At 38.6% G+C, this 17586-nt stretch overlaps 2 protein-coding genes across 6 annotated transcripts in view; one reads left to right on the top strand and one right to left on the bottom strand.

Annotated features, from left to right (window-relative positions):
* The first annotated feature begins 93 nt into the window (after positions 1 to 93).
* Positions 94 to 5115, top strand: LOC111864074 (transmembrane protein 256 homolog). Its single transcript, XM_023851061.1, has 4 exons — positions 94 to 261; positions 348 to 522; positions 645 to 763; positions 4004 to 5115. The coding sequence occupies exons 1-4, from the start codon at positions 184 to 186 to the stop codon at positions 4145 to 4147; spliced, it is 516 nt and encodes a 171-aa protein (XP_023706829.1). The 5' UTR covers positions 94 to 183; the 3' UTR covers positions 4148 to 5115.
* Positions 5116 to 13677: 8562 nt separating this feature from the next.
* The window catches only part of LOC111864059 (E3 ubiquitin-protein ligase TRIP12), a 91550-nt gene continuing 87641 nt past the window's right edge, over positions 13678 to 17586 (bottom strand). For all 5 annotated transcript variants that reach the window (XM_023851038.2, XM_033751309.1, XM_033751311.1 and 2 more), the window contains exon 34: positions 13678 to 15704. In XM_023851038.2, the coding sequence (XP_023706806.1) occupies positions 15508 to 15704 (197 nt within the window). In that variant the 3' untranslated portion in view covers positions 13678 to 15507. The remainder of the gene's footprint in view (positions 15705 to 17586) is intronic.

The raw sequence follows: 17586 nt of genomic DNA, 5'->3' as shown, positions 1-17586 counted from the left end.
CGTAAAGTACTTTGTATAGTTTACAAATCAAACGTTGGTACTTAAATGTGCGTTCATAAATTCTGTGGCCTCGTTAACGTTCGTGTACAGCGTGTACAGTAATTAATATTGAACACTCTTGGAAACGAAAAGTGTGTTCAAGTTCCGTGCGTTATTTGTACGAATCAATTTGATTTTGTCATCATGGGGTTTCAGGATGCTTTTAATTTTGTTCTGCAAAATCCATTAGTAACTGGGACTATAGAATATGTGAAAATTGTAGTAAGTTTCAGTACATTATGTCTAGTTTGCTAATTTGGCATAACCTTAAAAATAGTTATATTTGCCTTGTTTTCTTTTTTTGTCAGGGAGGTGCAATGATACCGAAGAGGAAAGAAGTGCCAGCTTCACCAGCTGTACCACAGCCGCCACTAATATGCACAAATCCTATTTGGAAACACGTATATTCGGGAAGTTATTTTGTGCGTTTGGCTGGAGTGTGTGGGGCTACCGCTGTTGCCCTTGGAGCCTATGGAGCTCATGGTAGGTTCACTGCAGTCAAGAAACTTGCAATATTTAGTGTAACGCAAATAATGTTTATATTCTTTTCTGAAACATGTTTACAACATGTAATACCTAACATAAGAATTTGTCTGTCTTTACAGTAATATATCCGAAGGAAGGTCGAGAAGAATTAAGGAAGATCTATGAAACAGCAAATCGATATCACTTCCTGCATTCCCTGGCACTTCTTGCTGTTCCACTTTGTCGTTGGCCAAGAACGGCAAGTTTTTGATTACTGAATTTATGTTGAACACATTTCCATAGCTAATAGTTTCTCAGCTACATAAGAAATTCCCTGCCTTCTATGAAACTTTTTGGTTGCCATATTTGCAAGAATTTCATGCTGCTCCTGTCTTCAAATTATCTATCCAGAAGATGGAAGCAGATCCTGAGACATCAATGGTCATTTACCAGACTATGTGGCACCACATCGCAAGGGACTGCAGTCTTAGTATTCACTGCCATGGGAACCTCAGATATCACAAATCAATTTAGGCCAACCCCTGTGCCCTATTTCTCTGAGTTACAAGCGTTCCGTCCCCTTAGGCTACGAAGTTCAAGAAAACACATTAGGATAAATATTCAGCAGTATAATACAGTTGAGAGAACATATTCTGGTACTAAGATGTGGGATTTGAGATTCTCACAGGTTCTGTCTTCTGGGATATAGTGCTATGTAGTTCATTTGAAGGTCAACCAACTCTGGCTGCCACTTGCTTCACTCTGGTTTCTTGCTTGGCTTATTCTTCACCTTTTAAATGGAGGTGACATGTTTCTCTGAAGTGTCGGTTGATTTTCAATGGAATGCACAGTGTTATATCCCAAAAGATAGAATTCTTGCTACTAAGATAATTGCAGTCTTCCCAATTTCAGAAAAATGATTGTATAGCATGAGTTAAAGTCCTGTGGACAAACTGTAGGTTGCTGAGATAATATGGAGCAGAAATTATGAACAACTGTGTTTCTCCACGCTTTTCCTGCCCAGTACCAAGTAGAAGGACCATTATGTGGACACATGGATCTGCCATCGGATTCTGTTCATCTGACCTACATGTTCTGAACCTGCTTGACTTTTTCTTGTGGGAATGCATGAAAGAAAGCACAAGATTGTGGTGACCTGATCAGTTGCATCCTGGTAGCTGTGATAGGCAGTCAGAGCCATGCCAGACAACTGGTTCATTTCAAGGACTCAGTTCAGTTTGTGAGCTGGTGGAAGTAACTGTGTACAAGTCCCCACTACAGACTGTCACATGTGTTACTAAAATAGCTAATAGAATGGAATCTTTGCCTTTCATTCATTGTAAATTAACAATAATAAACACATGTTAAATGTATAAATGAGTGGATTTCATTTCTGTAAAAGGTAAAAGAAAAAGTAAAGGTATCCCTATAACAGGCCATGAAGGCCCATAGGGCTGTGAGACGTCAAAGCTCCCACTTCTTCTAGAGAATCGGCTCACAGATGGCAGTGAAGTAGTCAGCCTTACCCGCTGGCCACCCTTTATCCCCAGGAAGACTCCTGGTACTCATTTCTCTTAAGAGACTGAGTTGACCCCAGGGCCATAGTGCACCTGGAAGGATTAGGTAAACTGAAAAATCCAGTGACCTCATTGAGAATTGAACCCATGATCTTCCAGCTTGTAGCAATTTGACATGTTTTGCAACAAATTATCTCCCCAACAGCCTCTTAAATTTTGGCCATAAGACTTTGAATCAACCTGTATATGAATTGCTGAAGGGTATGATTTTAAATACTACTTTATGGTAGGAAAGAAGGAGTATTACATTGTGGCATATTGCATCCGTGAAACACCAAGCAGTATTGTGCAGAGGGCAAACCATTTGGATGGAACATATCCATATGAAAGGCCATGCATTAAACTTGAACTGCATACCACAAGAGAATGAATGTCATGAATTGATGCATGACAGCTGAAATGTTACAGAAGCTCTCCCTGAACTTGAATATATATGTAATATTTAAGATTTGAGGTTTTCACAGCGGTAACTATGAAGAATGCTGTCTTCTGGGATGTGGCAACATGTAGATCTTGTGTAAACTGATGTTCCTCCAAAATGTTGGTTTACACAAGATCTACATGGCACCACATCTCAGAAGATGGCATTGTTCAGGTATATAACAGTCAGGAAGCAGGAAAAGCAAGCTTATTATAGAATCCAAAGGTCCATGCTTTCAATGGTAGAAAATGTCTATCCCCAAGGACATTTTTATGAAGAACTAAGATTAAAAATCAATTAAAAAACTAAAGTTTTCTTCTCATCTCAAAACATCTCATATTGTACAGTTAGAGAGTTGTAACTGGACAGCTCCGAAGTTTCCATTGTTGCTCATAACTCTCTCTCTTTTTGTCTCCAAGTGGTAGAGGGATATATACACAGGGAATTGTAAACCATCTGTGAGCAGCAGAGTAAAGACTCTTCAGTCACATCCAAGTTTTACTGATACACAAAATGTTGAGAAGTTTCAGTGCAATTTGATACCTCCTACTTAATAAGTGATCATTTACTGATTACATTTATTTTTGCTGTTGTGTACTGGATATAGTTAGTGTCATGGATGGCAGTTAATTGTGAACTAGGCTTTATGTTTGTCATCGACATTTATGGGGCAGTCAGTAGCTATTTTGAATAAAGCGTGGCAGCCAAATTCATTTAACGTGGTGACGAAGTAGGAATTGAGAAAGTTATAATTAACCAGTTTCTTTTGTCAGCATTCTAAAATAGTACCTTTGAGAACTTGGTGAACAAATGTTCATGTCTTATATGTACTGTGTGACATGGACATCATTTCTATGTCACTGCAAAGTGGCATCTGCCTTGGGACCTGTTGTTACAACTTGGAGCTTGGGACTTTGTGAATTGGGTTGTGGTTTTCATGGCTTCTTAATGACTGACCATACTGAAACTAGGCAATTCCTTGCTAAAGCTCTAAATAAATAAGAGAGAGAGAAAGATGCCTTGGAATTTGTGAAAACCTTCTAATAACTATAGTTGGTCGGGCACACATTGCTTGTATTGAAGAAGCACGATGAAGTGGTCATGCATGGGTTACAGACACACAATAGTCTTACATAAAAGAGATTTTGGGTGGAGATAAACATCATGGTTGAGTGGTTAGCACAGATTGGCCATCCCCACAGGTCTTTTTCCAGTTTTTATCTGCTCCTCCCAGCAAATGCGGGCATAGTACCTTAAATTAGGCCATGACTGATTGTTTCCTCATCCTTTTGACTTCACTAATCATGATGTCATTCAGTTTTATATATAATCTTAGCTTTAAATAAACCAAAAATAAATATAAAAGTGACTGCAAATCAATTTAAACAAGGTACATGAATATGCAAGACAAGAAAGCTATGCAACTGTTGTTGATTGGCATCCTGTCCAGTCTCTGTTACAGAGTTTAAAATTTAAATTTATGTTTCTTCTTTTTCCACAGAGTGGCTCTTTCCTAGCCCTTGGAATGGTTCTGTTCTGTGGTACTTGCTATTACCATGCTCTCACAGGGAAGAGTGAGCTGCGTTGGCTTACGCCTGTAGGGGGATCTTTTCTTATTGTTGGTTGGCTTGCAATGATATTGTAATTCATCTCTGAATTCAAGAATATAAACTGTATACAGTGTGGGTCACCAGTCAAACCATTTCATAAAACTTTTGCTTTCAGTGTATAAGGAGTCTTGTAGGGATGTGTATATTTCTTGTAACATGGCTGTTGAACCTCAGTAGCCAAAGTCAGATTATAATTAGACACAGATATTCTCCTTGGTGTGTAATTGTTTTCAGCCCATTTCTTCATCTTCATGATCTGAAACAGAAGTACTGATAAATGACAGTATTTCAAGCATGTTACAAAGCAAATCAAGACTGAAAGTATGCAAACTATAAATGACAAGAAAATACATACATTGTTTGCTTAATTGTGATTTTCTGCTGCAGTAACTGAAATATTTGTTTTCATGCGAATGCTTTTTATGATTAAGACTGTGACACCAGACGGCTATATTTAAACATATAAGGATGGGATGCTCTGTATATTATTATTGAGAATAAGGGAATTAGTAATTTTTGTGTCTGGAAAACCATTCTTATAGTTTGGTATTTTCCATATGAGCATGGAAGACCACTACTGAGTGTTGAATATGCAAGTTAGAAAATGTACTCAGTGTCGCTTTTCTTATTGTCTCAGAAACCTTAAAAACATGTTTCCTTTTGTGTACAGCTTATGTTTGAAACAGCTTTCACACAGATATTTAATAAGTTATGCTTGAGATATGTGCATAAACACAGTAGGTCTTTATATTTGTTCTTTTGTCCAGTTTTAACTAAATTTGGGTGTTGATAAATGTTTGTAAGACTCCCCAATATCAGATTTAATAGATGATCCACAGGGTTGCAGTGTCTAAAAATGAGAGACTACTGTACATATGGAAACATGCCTGTTTAAAATGTATATGTGTATGGCCTGGCTGTACTTTATCATGTTTCTGTAAAGTGGCTCTCACTGTTTAAAGCATTTGTGATGTATTAAAGTTTATTATTCACACTGGTCATATCAGAGTGTCTAATTTCATATTTCATCAAAATGTAACAGTTCCAGTAACATGGCATGATGCTGTGACCCCATAAGAGACTGCCTCCCCCCCCCAAAAAAAAAATTCAGCTGTCATTTTATAAACAAATATGTTTTTTGCATAATCAAAACCCAGGTTATGGAGAACTTGTGAAGACTGAGGTACTTTTACAAACATAAACAGTTTGAATTTAATGTCACAATGTGCAAGCCATAGAAGTTCCTGTAAGCAGAAAGCATCTTAAAATGCCTGCAAATGAGGGTATGGGGAAATGAGTCAATGTGTAGTTGGATCCCAAATCTTTCCTGTTTATGTGATGGAGTATGAAGCATGTTATTTAAATATTTTCATACTCGTGCTCAAAATAAAGTAATTTCCATTTACCTCAGTCATATAGCTGAGCCCTTCTTGAGAAGCTGCCAACTGTGCAGCTACTCACTCCCCAGCATTCTCTGGAACCCAAAGGTTCATTACCGTGTTCATGAGAGAATCCTGTCTCTTATATTGTCCACCCATGTAAGTAAGTGGGGTGGGACTAAGTCCCTTGTACTGCGCCCACTTCTGGCCTATTGTACCAGCCCCAGATGATAAGTGAGGGTGATTGTGGAGCAATTGGTGGAATGAAGATTGGCAGGGGAAACCGAAGTACTCGGAGAAAACCTGCCCCAGTGCCACTTTGTCCACCACGAATCCCACTTGACCAGAACAGGAATCGAACTTGGGCTGCTGCGGTGGGAAGCCAGCGACTAACCGCTTGAGCTATGGCGCTTGTCCACCCACCTACATCTTGGTCTTCCTAGTGGTCTCTTTCCTCCTGGCTTTCCCACCAATATCATATATGCATTCCTCTTCTCCCCATCTCAGCCTCCTTGACTTGATAATTCTAATTATACTTGGCGAAGATTACACGTTATGAAGTTCCTCATTATGCAGTATCCTCCAACCTCCTGTCACTTCATCTCTCTTCGGTCCAAATATTCTCAACACCCTCTTCTCAAACACCAAAAGTCTATGTGCCACCCTTAATGTCAGTGACCAAGTTTCACACCCATACAGAAACAAAGGCAAAATTATAGTTTTGTATAAGAATTTTTGTGTTTTTAGGCAGCAGACAAGGAGACAAAAGGTTCTGGACTGAATGGTAGCAAGCATTACCCGAGTTCAGTTGCCTCTTAATTTCCTCCTGAATTAGGTTTTGATCTGTTATCGTTGTACTTTTTCACCTAAGATTATCACTAAGTGGGCCATGCCATATCTCAGGCACTTAGTGGCCTGGGTTTGATCCCAGGTCATGTGGGATTTTTGGTGGACAAAGTGGCACTGGGGAAGGTTTCCCCTGCCAATTTTCATTCCAAGAAAATGCTTCATACTCATCTATCATCCAGGGCTGGTATAATATGTCACTTAGTGGCCGACATAACAAGTGGATTCAGTCTCACTCCACCTTGCGAAACTAAATAACTAAATAGAAATATTGCTGTTTCCTCGTATATGTGGGTATGTATGTGTTCAAACATTGTAATGAACCTCTCATTTCCATTTAATTGCAGGGATCTTGTTGACTAGCTAAGGGAAAAATAGTTTCTCATGAATATTTAATTCAGAGGGGCAGTTTTCAAGATGAAGCTCCTTGTTGTGGTTGTCACTTTTTCTAGCTGGCTGTCTTAAAACTACGTTTAATTTAGTTCCAATCAGAAAAAGCAGTACAATGCAGGGATTACAAAAAATCTACTTGATGACTACCTTACAAGGTCAAAACATGTTGCAGACTTAACGTTTGTAAAAAGTGACAATGTAATATACTTAGTCTACCACAATGACAAGAAATTGCACCTTGTACACTCCCTCTGCAAAATAAATCACTAACCAGCACAACAGAATGATGAACATAATCCCTCTTATGAGTGATTCAGGTCATAGGAAAATGTGTATGATGTTGAGAGGGTTATAAATACAAACATAAAACATCTTGAAAACAGCATGGAACCTCATAAAGTTCACGTGGAGATGTTTGATTTGTGCTACTTCAGTTACTTGGCAAACATCAATGTGATATTCAAATTCCTCCCATGTACACAGTAATTGTGACTCATCAACATTGGCTATGGCATCTGAAATTCACTCTCAAAGGGACTGCAGCATAAGTAGAAGTAGCATGGTGTATGGTCTGGGGATCTAGAGGTTCATGGAATGGGCCCTGCTTGTTCTATGTAAGCCTTGTGCTCCTGAGATCATCTTGAAAAGACTCAACTTTCAACTTCTACAGCTGAAAGTTATCAGAAATGACCAGTATGGTTGTAAAAGAGGACAGTCCACAACACATGTATTGTTAAGGATCATAGAAATGTCACATGGTTTTACCAATAATAAAGCTACAACAGCATTATTTTTAGATATTGAGCAAGCAAGGTCTGTATCACAGGGCTAATTGCTAAACTTCTTATGGCCATAATCCCACCTCAATTAATACATATATATATAATACACAACTATCTCCTTCTGTATAATGCATAAAAACTTATTCATGTCAGAGTACCTTAGGGTAGCTTGCTCAGACCCACACTCTTCAATATTTATATTAATGACATTCTGTCAGTTGAAACGACACTAATGTAGCCATTTTGGTCTATGCTGATGACATGAATATTAATTAGTGTTTGGTCTGGCAGCATAGATATAGCAGTTAGGAAGTTAAATGCTGGTATAGGCCTTTTAGAACAATTGTTCTGGAAATGAAGAATTAATACCAAAAAATGCCTAATTACTCTGTTTTCCAAACAACTGTGTGACTATTGCCACATTACGCATCCAGTGAAGTTTTTTACGACATAGCTCAGACAAATGAACCAAAGTATCTTGGCATCACACTTGATCCAAAATTAACATATGGGACCCACATATCCTGTATTCTGTACAAAGATAATTACAGACTGAGGCAACTGTTCCCTATATTAAAGTCCTCAGGATAATAGAAGATTGCCAATTGTAACCTTATGTGAACAGATGGGAATGCTGTTAATAAGATATAATATCAAGAGTTTAGTGAGGGCACTGTATTAAAAGTCTTTAACCAGCAAAAACAGTATGACACTATGATCCAATTAGTGATAAATATCTGCATCCCCTATCTCTGTTTGCAAAATAATCCACTGTGTACAGCAGTCTTAAGGAATATACGACTATAAGGACACAACAATTTGATGAAATCATTCATCATCACTATCTCATCTCACTTGGTCCTAGAGCAAAGGCTGAGTTTGTACCCAAATTCCATGTTTCACTGCATTCTTCACATGCAGCACCTCACAATGGCAACATCAAAATTTTGCCCTAATGTAGCTCTCCCCATGTTAGAAAAGAATTTCACTATAATGCAGCCATTCCAACATAAATATCAAAATTAATTCCAGTCATGTGCAGTAAAACCTGGGCTCAACTTCTTTCCTTGAGGCTTCATAATTTTTTACTTCATGAAGGTTCATTCTTTCTCAATCATAGCCATACCAAGACAAGTGGATACTGCTTGGGAACTTTCAAACTGGAGATAAAAAATGTTTCTTCCTCCCAATCTATCTACCCCACTTTCTCTTCTTCCCCCCCCATAATTTTTTCATTTTCTATGCGGTCCCTGTACTCTCATGGAGGCTTCTGAGATCACCCTTCTGTCTCTCATGGCAATTTTTTCGTTCTCTATGCCGACTAATGAGAACACCTTTGTTTCTGTGTTGCCCTATTGTTCTTGCTAGGCAACAGTTCATCATTTTCTATGCAGTTCATGTCAGGAGAGTAGGCAATTAATTCTTCCCAGAACTTGTTAGCCTATTTTCTTTATTTTGAAAAAATATGGGGCGGCTTATATCACCTTATTACTGTCCTTCTGTGTGTATCCTGCCCTGATCTTTGAACTTTTGCCTAGGAACAGAGCTTACGTATCCTCTCCAATTTTTGTCAGGAGGCATATAAGATCACCTTGCTGTCTGTGGCCCCCCCCCCCCCTCCCTGTCGTTGCTAGCCTACTTTCCCTGTGTCTGTATATGTATGCAATTATGAGTAAGAAACTTCTCCAGGTCTTGGGCCATTTTCTATGCAGTCCTTTCCTTATTTTGAACAATTTTCCTTTGATACATGATTATATCTAAAACAAGGCACCCAACAATTCTTCCTAGGTAATGGCTAAAAAATTTGAGGGGGTACACAGAGAGACAGGAGTTTTTCTTTTCACTCCTATCAAACTTTCTGGTTTTTATGAGGTTCTCCAATCAACATTTTGTGCATTTCCTGGGATGTATAGTTCTACAACAGCATGTCATTTCCAGCATAATATTCAGTTTCAGATTTAAAACCACTCGTTCCTATTAGGAATGTCCCAGTTTTGACAATTTTAGTAAGTAAAAAAGTAAGTAAAGTAAAGCTATCCCTGTAATAGGCTGTGAAGGCCCATAGGGTTGTGAGCCTTACGTGCCGACCGCGCTTTACTCCCCAGGAAAACTATTTAATTCCTGGTACTCATTTCTATTAGAGGCTGAGTCGATCCCAGGGCCATAGTGCGGCTGGAAGGATTGGGTCAACTGAAAAAAATCCAATGACCTCATCGGGACTTGAACCCGCAATCTTCCGGCTTGTAGCATAGTGCCTCAACCACTACGCTACCACGTGCCCCCCAGTAATTTTAGCACAGCTGTATTTTTTTTATTGCTAGTGGGGTGGGACTAAGTCCCTTGTACCGCTCCCGCTTCTGGTCTATTGTACCAGCCCCAGATGATAGGTGAGGGTGATTGTGGAGCAACTGGTGGAATGAGGATTGGCAGGGGAAACCGAAGTACTTGGAGAAAATCTGCCCCACAAATCCCACTTGACCAGACCTGGGATCGAACCTGGGCCGCCACAGTGGAAAGCCAGCGACTAAGTGCTTGAGCTATGGCACGGCCCTAGCATAGCTGTAACAACTTATTCTGTGGAGTAGAATCCTTCTTAAGAAACTAACAGTCGCTCATTTAGTCAAGAGATTCCTCACCTTTTATGGAATAGCAAGTTTTAATTACCATGTTCATAAGAAGCCGCTACTGGTAACATCTTTCACCCTATTTCTATTACGTACATTTTAATATTATCTGCATATACAGTGGTCTCCTTTTTCCCAGGCCTGTATTTGTGAATATAAAGACCATAACAGGTGCAAATTGTAGGGAGATCTCATCTAAGGTTCATCTATGTCCATTCCACACGAATACAACCTTATATTCTTCTTGAAGTACAGGAACATGACAGAAACATTAAGACAGAGCTGTCTGAAAACTGAATGGAAATACTCCAAACAGTGCAGGATGCAGGCTAATTCTGGTAGTTACATTTAAATTTGAAAAACATACTAATGATATAACATTAAATGGTTTGGATTTTCCAGTAAGAATTTATACAGCTCCAAATTAACAGTAGCATATATTTAAATACTCTGGTCTTGAAAACCGAGATTAACAGCTGTGGGAATCTGCTGCACTGACCACGCGACACCCCCTCTATCCGCAGAAGTTGGCACTAAGTTCGCCAACAAGCGGCGGTCTCTCGGTCAGTAGTTTGCTTGTGGACTAAAGGTCATGGAGGATATTTAAATGCTGGTAACTAACAATGGCGGGTAGAAGTGGTGTGTGTGTGTGTGTGTGTATATACAGGGTGCCAAAATTGTGAAAATAGTTATATATAAACATGGGTCAGGAGTGTGTTCTGGCAAAAGTACGATCAGAAATGTGGTTAAAAAGCAATATGCTATGGACACTACTGAAGGAAACTGGAGTTTATCATGGACGTTGCGTTGGTCCTCATTCAACACTTAAAAAACACAATCATGCTATTCCCTGCAACAGTAGGGCAGCAGAAGTTCTGTTGCTGGAGTAGCCTTATTAATATCAGAGGACAGCACAATTTGGGTCATAAATTTCTCTGCCAATAGCAAGAAGCAATAGACAATAGACTAAGAATGAGGTTTCAGATCTTGGTGATGGGAGGCAGCAACCAATAGGGTCATAGTAGATGCTCAAGATTTGACCCCATGATGCATGGATTGATGTATGCATTGAAAAATGTCATGTGTGTTGTGAACTGAGCTATGGCCACTTTGAATACTCTGCAGCAGTTCATCTGCAATATCCACTCTTGAGGCATACACACAATTTTGTGATGTCCCTAAAGCAAAAAATCAAGGGAATTTAGGTCTGGTGAATGACTTGGGCAACATTCTGGCAGCATGACTGAAATGGGCTGGGGCACTGTCATCCATGGTTTCGTTGAATATCCAGTAACTCTGGCAAAGTGCACTCCATAAATGTTATTAAGCAGCACCAATGAACACGAGGCAAAAGACAGTGGCCTTCAACAGTCGCAATCAATAAATACCAGGTCAAATATTAATTGAGAACAGCTATTGAAGTGTGCTCTGTAGGTTTATGTGACTCTGAATATGCGTGCTACAGAAATTCAATATGCCATTCAATGTGAAGCCTGTTTTGTCAGCAAAGACAGTACATGGCTGGTTGACAGGATCCTCACCAGTGCTAGAGGAACCACTGGCAAAATTGTTGCCATGGGCAGAAATCAAGCAGACTCAGAGCTTGTACCCAATGCAAATGCTGTGGGTATGGCAACTGTTCAAGGTGAACCTGCCACACTGCTGTACCCATCACATGCTCAGCAGGTTGTATTTAACGAATGCTGGTATGGGGATTCTCCTCTATGCATCTCTTCCACATCAGCTTTCATGACTTTCTCCATCTTCCACTCCCAACTGTAGAAGGGCAAACAGTGCCGGTCTCCCTGCTGTGATCAATGACATGAAATGTGCATGGGTGCAGATGTCTGCATTGAGGACATCTCTCTGTGTACAGCCTTACAGCTGCTGCACCATTACCATGGGCCTTGCAAGAACTAAGTGCTTATTGGCATATCCATTTAAAGCACAGACTTACAGAGCAACTATGACAGTAAAGGAACACCACTTGACTGTATGTACAGTTCACTGTAAATAGCCTGCTGTGACATGCTAGTGTATGTCAACTCACCGCAAACATGACAACTCTATGTCCTGTTGTTGAATGGAGAAGGCTGAGAAGCAGTCATTCCCATCGTCCACCCTAAACACCAGTTTCCTTCAAAGGTGTCCCAAGCATACATTACTTTTGTAACCAAGCTTCTAATCATACTTATTATTTTGTTTTCTCTTAACACAGATATAATACACATTAAAACGTTACAACATGGTTCAGCCTTTTGGCCATCATCAGGTATTGTACATGCACTTTTGACTTATCTGCTCTACTCCCTACATTGGCCAGTATTTACATATGGGTATATATTGTGTTGTTAGTCATTTATATGTTGGTGCCATGCCCTTGAACTCATCCTAGCTATAATGTTAAAATATTAAAATGCAAGTCACCAGAATGATTCTAAGAGTGACAATAATGCAAAGGACAAAGTTCCTTACAAGAAGTAGTGGAACAGATCACCACCCATGTATGATACTGGGATAAATGGAGGAGCAGAAAGATAAATGGATTTGTTTCAAATATATGAACATGTTTTATGATATACTTGAACTGAGTGTTGATTTAAACAAATACCCACACTCAACAAAACATCAGTGAGAATGATGAATGCTTCTAGATAAAATGGAAGGATGTCAAGACATACATTCCATTCATACAACAAAAGAAGAAACATATTTTATTAATGCTATTGCTGCAAGGCACACTGCAGAAAGCTAAGGTTGGGAAATTATTTTTCTCTTAACAAACAGTTGGCAATACTAGTCTCTTGAGATCATACCAAGAAAGATATTTGTTCTTCCAAAATTACTGTACTTCACAAACAATGGTTTCAATAGCCATTTAAATAACTGCAATAAAAAATTCTGATAGCAGCTAACTGCCTACTTTCATTTGATATGACACGGACCACCGCAGAAACGTTTTTACTGAGCCACTGCCTAGTAAACGAGTTGTGACTTAGCAACTGAGCTAGGCATCCACATATGCATATGGAGACGGAGATACAGAGGTGATCTCATAAGCCTCCTCTTACCTATTTTTAGGAAATTAAGTTAAAAAAGAAGCCATTCAGCTGAACCATTCATTATTTTTTCTTGAGTTCTGCCAGAATTTTAAACATTTAGAACAGGCACCATAGTCTTGGTGTTGTCAGGATGTGCCCTGTCAGTGTTGGTTAGACAGGATGAATTTCCTTTAGATGATTCTCAGAAACATACACCATGTTAACGACAGAAGAATTCAAAACACAATGTTCAGCAAAATCATAATCATTCAGCCTTCAAGTTCAAGCGACATGTTATCAAAAGTTTCAGTACTTGAGCTGTTCATGCATTTTGCATCACAGAATTCTGTTAATGGTCATCGCAAAAATATATCTCTAAGGTGAGGAATGTATTATGTAAGTAGTGCAGTTAAAAAATTATAAACTGACTTTTACTGCACTCCAAAGCATCCATCCCCATAGAAAAGTAAAATGTAACATACATATTTTATATAGAGGAATGAATTGGAAAACAGTTTTATACAACAAAAATTAGTTTGCCAAATAATAAAACTTTAAACACTTTTCACTCTGACATACAGCTCACTCACCATCCGTGTACACAGTCTTCTGAGAGAAAAACAGAATCTTTTCTTATGCATAGTGAACAATTCAACGTTTCACAAACTAAAGCTGTGCAAACCATATTAAGCTTGCATTTATCACAATGCTCGACATGTATGGATGTATTACAATATATACACGTATATGTATGGGACTAAGATAATGTGTCCATATAATTGAAGACAAAGCAAGATATGGGAACAAAACAAGATTTTGAACACAGTAACTGAAATTTATGAGAACACAACTTAACTCCAGCATGAACAGAAAATTTACTGCACCATTAACATTAAATACAAACCAATATTTAGAATCTTTTTACCATTGTCTTGCCATGTGTCCTACTGTGGTATACTGAAGTAAGAAAATACAGAGCTGCCAACCGTGATACTACACCTGATTTATATGTACCTTGTGGGAAGTTTCCATTTCAGAATGTTTTTATCCCTTTACTTTAAATCACATCTCTACCACTTTCCTTGTATTGCCTGGCTTATTTATTATAACAAATGTTTTGTAGGCAACAAACAAGCTGAAAGACAAGAAGTCTTTAGTCCCACTCAACATTCACAACAATCATTTTCCTCATGTTTTAAACAGTACACTACAAATTCCATGCTGCTTGACAATGGATGCACCCTAGAAATATTATTTCTCTCACAATTTTGGACTCAGCAGTGCTGCAAATGATCGTGCATAGCTCGGCAGTTTTATACATATTTATATATAAAAAATGACATGAATGCAAATTAGAAGTATAAACCCAACTTGCTTCGAAAGACTAGTTTAAAAAATTAATTAACATAGATATATAATATATATCTTCCTCCAAGGTCACCAAACCTCACTTCACAGGGTTCACAATCTTCTTCAGAGTGTATGAAGTTTTACTTTAAGGAATAAGTATATTAAAATTAATTCACACTGTGGAGGACACATATTAAAGAAATGCAGTTCTGTTCTTCAAAGATTATCTTACAGCCTCCAGAATGTACGTTCACAAACATGCGAATATACAACATACACACGCAATGCACACCATATCTAATTCACATACAGCATGATATCAGGTCTTGTTTGCAATCAGACGGCACACTTCTAAGTGTGTTCACTTTCATACATAACACTCGTGCTCTATTACAAAACTGAGTGTCTTGGATCATGTTAACATCATTGCTGTTTGTCCTTTATTCACACCTGGTTCACATTCCTCCTGTTCGACTTAAAACTTCTGAACTTTCGAATATCACTAGAAAGGATCCCAACTCTCCAAAATCTGTTTCTACAGTGCTAAGAGCAGCACTAACAGCTTCTATTAGTGTCTCAAGATTCTTATCCTCCCTCTCCATTTGTGTTCAGCTTGTGTGAGCTTTTATTCTTATAGGACAGCTTCCTTGCCAAAGTCAGTAGCGGTATATGTATGCTATTAATTTGACGAAGTTGGGGTTACAAATATCAATGCCCTTGGTTGGAATATAGGTGGGATATTTTCAATATACTTTCCTATTAAGCAAATAAATCAGGTTTCCACTCATAAACTGCACAAAGGATAACGGTTTGTAGTAGTAAGACGGAAGCTTCCATGTGCAGGGAAAAATGACGTTGAGTGGGCAATGTAACAATTACTTCAAACGAAATACTTGCACACAAAGTGCTCTGCAGTAATCTCATAGCAGTTAACATATGATGCATTTGAGCTAAGATGGGAGTATGGCAAAGTAAAGCAACTAGGAGAGATGGAAGGAATGTTGACCTTCTCTGGCAGCAAGGCCAAGCTTCGCTCGCATCACCTCCAATGATGAGTAATCTGGCAGCTTGAGGTAGTTCACACATGTCATCACAGAGGGTAGAAAGTCATCAGGGTTCATGTTGGGTTCCAGTGTCTTCCGGACAACAGTCAGAGGAGGCGACAGACTTTTGAAGCCTAAATAACACAAAATTAATTAGCACCATGCACAGTGGTAACTACAAAACTCATTCTTTCACAGACTTTCTCAGTAACTCCATAAAGAACACAGTCCTTCTTGAGAAGCTGACAGCTGATCAGAAAGTCTGGGTCTGTATATAAACTCCATTGCAATAAACCCCACTCCCTGTCATTTCTTTTCAGAAAATGTTTTCAAAGTCAATTCTAAGGGTTCTGTAATGGTGTACTGCAGTTAGGATTACAAAATTTCTGAACTTCATCTTTCATCTAATAAATATTCTTAAACTGGATCAGTTTCTGCCCTCAAGTGAATGGATAGGTCTCCTCACCTTTCACCAGAGGACAGACACAGATCCAGATTTAAAAATGCTGGGTTCTTTCACAATTAGGTCACAGACAAAGCCAAACTCCAAAGTGAGTTTGTTCCTGTACACACAAGAAATTCCACATGCACGCATGCACACAGAAGCATGAAGCAGAGCAGCAACTTCCACAGACAAGCATGAGAAAATCTTATTAATGTGACTATTCAGGTAAGATCTTCACCTTCAAATTAAACATTTCCCAAAATTCTACTGGCAGTGTTAATACACATGAACAGATGGATAAATATGCATTCTTCAATGTAACAATAAGAAGTAAAGTTAAGCCTCGCTAATCTAGTTAGTTAATCCAGATGGAAATATGGAAAATGCTGTTCACAGTTGAGTATGTACTTCAAAAGACACATGGCATTTAGGAAAGGAGATGAATCAAACTGCATTTTATGTTAAAAACAAGTACAACTTCTGAGTCATCTATTGATGAATATATGTACTGACTTTTTATAGTTTTTAAATTAAGGCTCTACAGAGATATCTGTACTATTTTCATTAGCACTACTCATATCATTACATTTTCCATTTATTTACATTTTAAGTTTTTTGGTCTCTTAGGGATACCTTTTGCTTTGCCAATCTGGATTAACACTTAATATGTATGACCCTCCCCCACCATTACTTGGGATTAACGAGGGTATAGTGTAGAGCAAAACTTATCTCAACAGATTTATACTGGTTATAAAGGCTCATAGTAAATATTCAAGCAATAGCATGCAATGTGGAAACATTAACTGAGTAATAAAATTTGAAATATTATTTCCTTTTTGTTTTATTATCACTGTCATTTCCTTTCAGTTCATTACATTTTAAATTTTCAACAGCTTCGACATACCTACATCAGGGAAAGGAACAAAAGATTACACCATCACAGCAGCCGACAAAATATAATGGGTGGACTCAGTAGCAACAGTGACCTACTGTGTGCATGGTGCCATATGATAAACAATAAAAACCAGTATAACATGAAATACAAATACTTACACTCTCTATCATTATCTCTATATTTCAGAAAAATCATTCAGGAGAAGGAAAATGCGCAGGCATGGCATTAACCAACACAGATCCTACCAATTATTTCTTCAACAAATGTTTTGCTGTTTCCCTTTGCAGTTTTGTAGCTGTGCCAAGTAGTATCACCATGAGCAGCACCTCAATTATGGTAATTGTGGTCACTGCCTCTTTATGGGAAAAATGGAGACCTTCAGAAGGCAGCCTCACTCCCCCCAACTGCTGAAGTACTTCTGCCACGCACTCCATGTGAACACAACTCCAGAGTTGTCTTCACAGTCCACTACATGCCAAGTGATATTCAGGCTGCTCCACTGTAACGTCTCCCCTTCGATGTTCCACATTTATGCACTGATTCACAATCAGAAGGCTTCTTCTGTTCCTAACGCTCATCTGTCTTGCCACAAGAAGTGAGCAAAGTGCATTAGAAGCACTATGTATAGAGAAGGTCAACTACTGAACACATTTTAATGATTTCACACATATAACCT

This window comes from Cryptotermes secundus, unplaced genomic scaffold, assembly GCF_002891405.2.
Source record: "Cryptotermes secundus unplaced genomic scaffold, Csec_1.0 scaffold669, whole genome shotgun sequence".
NCBI classification, from domain to species: domain Eukaryota; kingdom Metazoa; phylum Arthropoda; class Insecta; order Blattodea; family Kalotermitidae; genus Cryptotermes; species Cryptotermes secundus.
This window is presented reverse-complemented; position numbering and strand designations above follow the sequence as displayed.

Coding starts and splice junctions, on each gene's coding strand:
- LOC111864074 (XM_023851061.1), top strand. CDS start 184: ATGGGGTTTCAGGATGCTTTTAATTTTGTTCTGCAAAATCCATTAGTA. Junction 523..644: donor TGGAGCCTATGGAGCTCATG/GTAGGTTCACTG, acceptor CTGTCTTTACAG/TAATATATCCGAAGGAAGGT. Junction 764..4,003: donor TTTGTCGTTGGCCAAGAACG/GCAAGTTTTTGA, acceptor CTTTTTCCACAG/AGTGGCTCTTTCCTAGCCCT.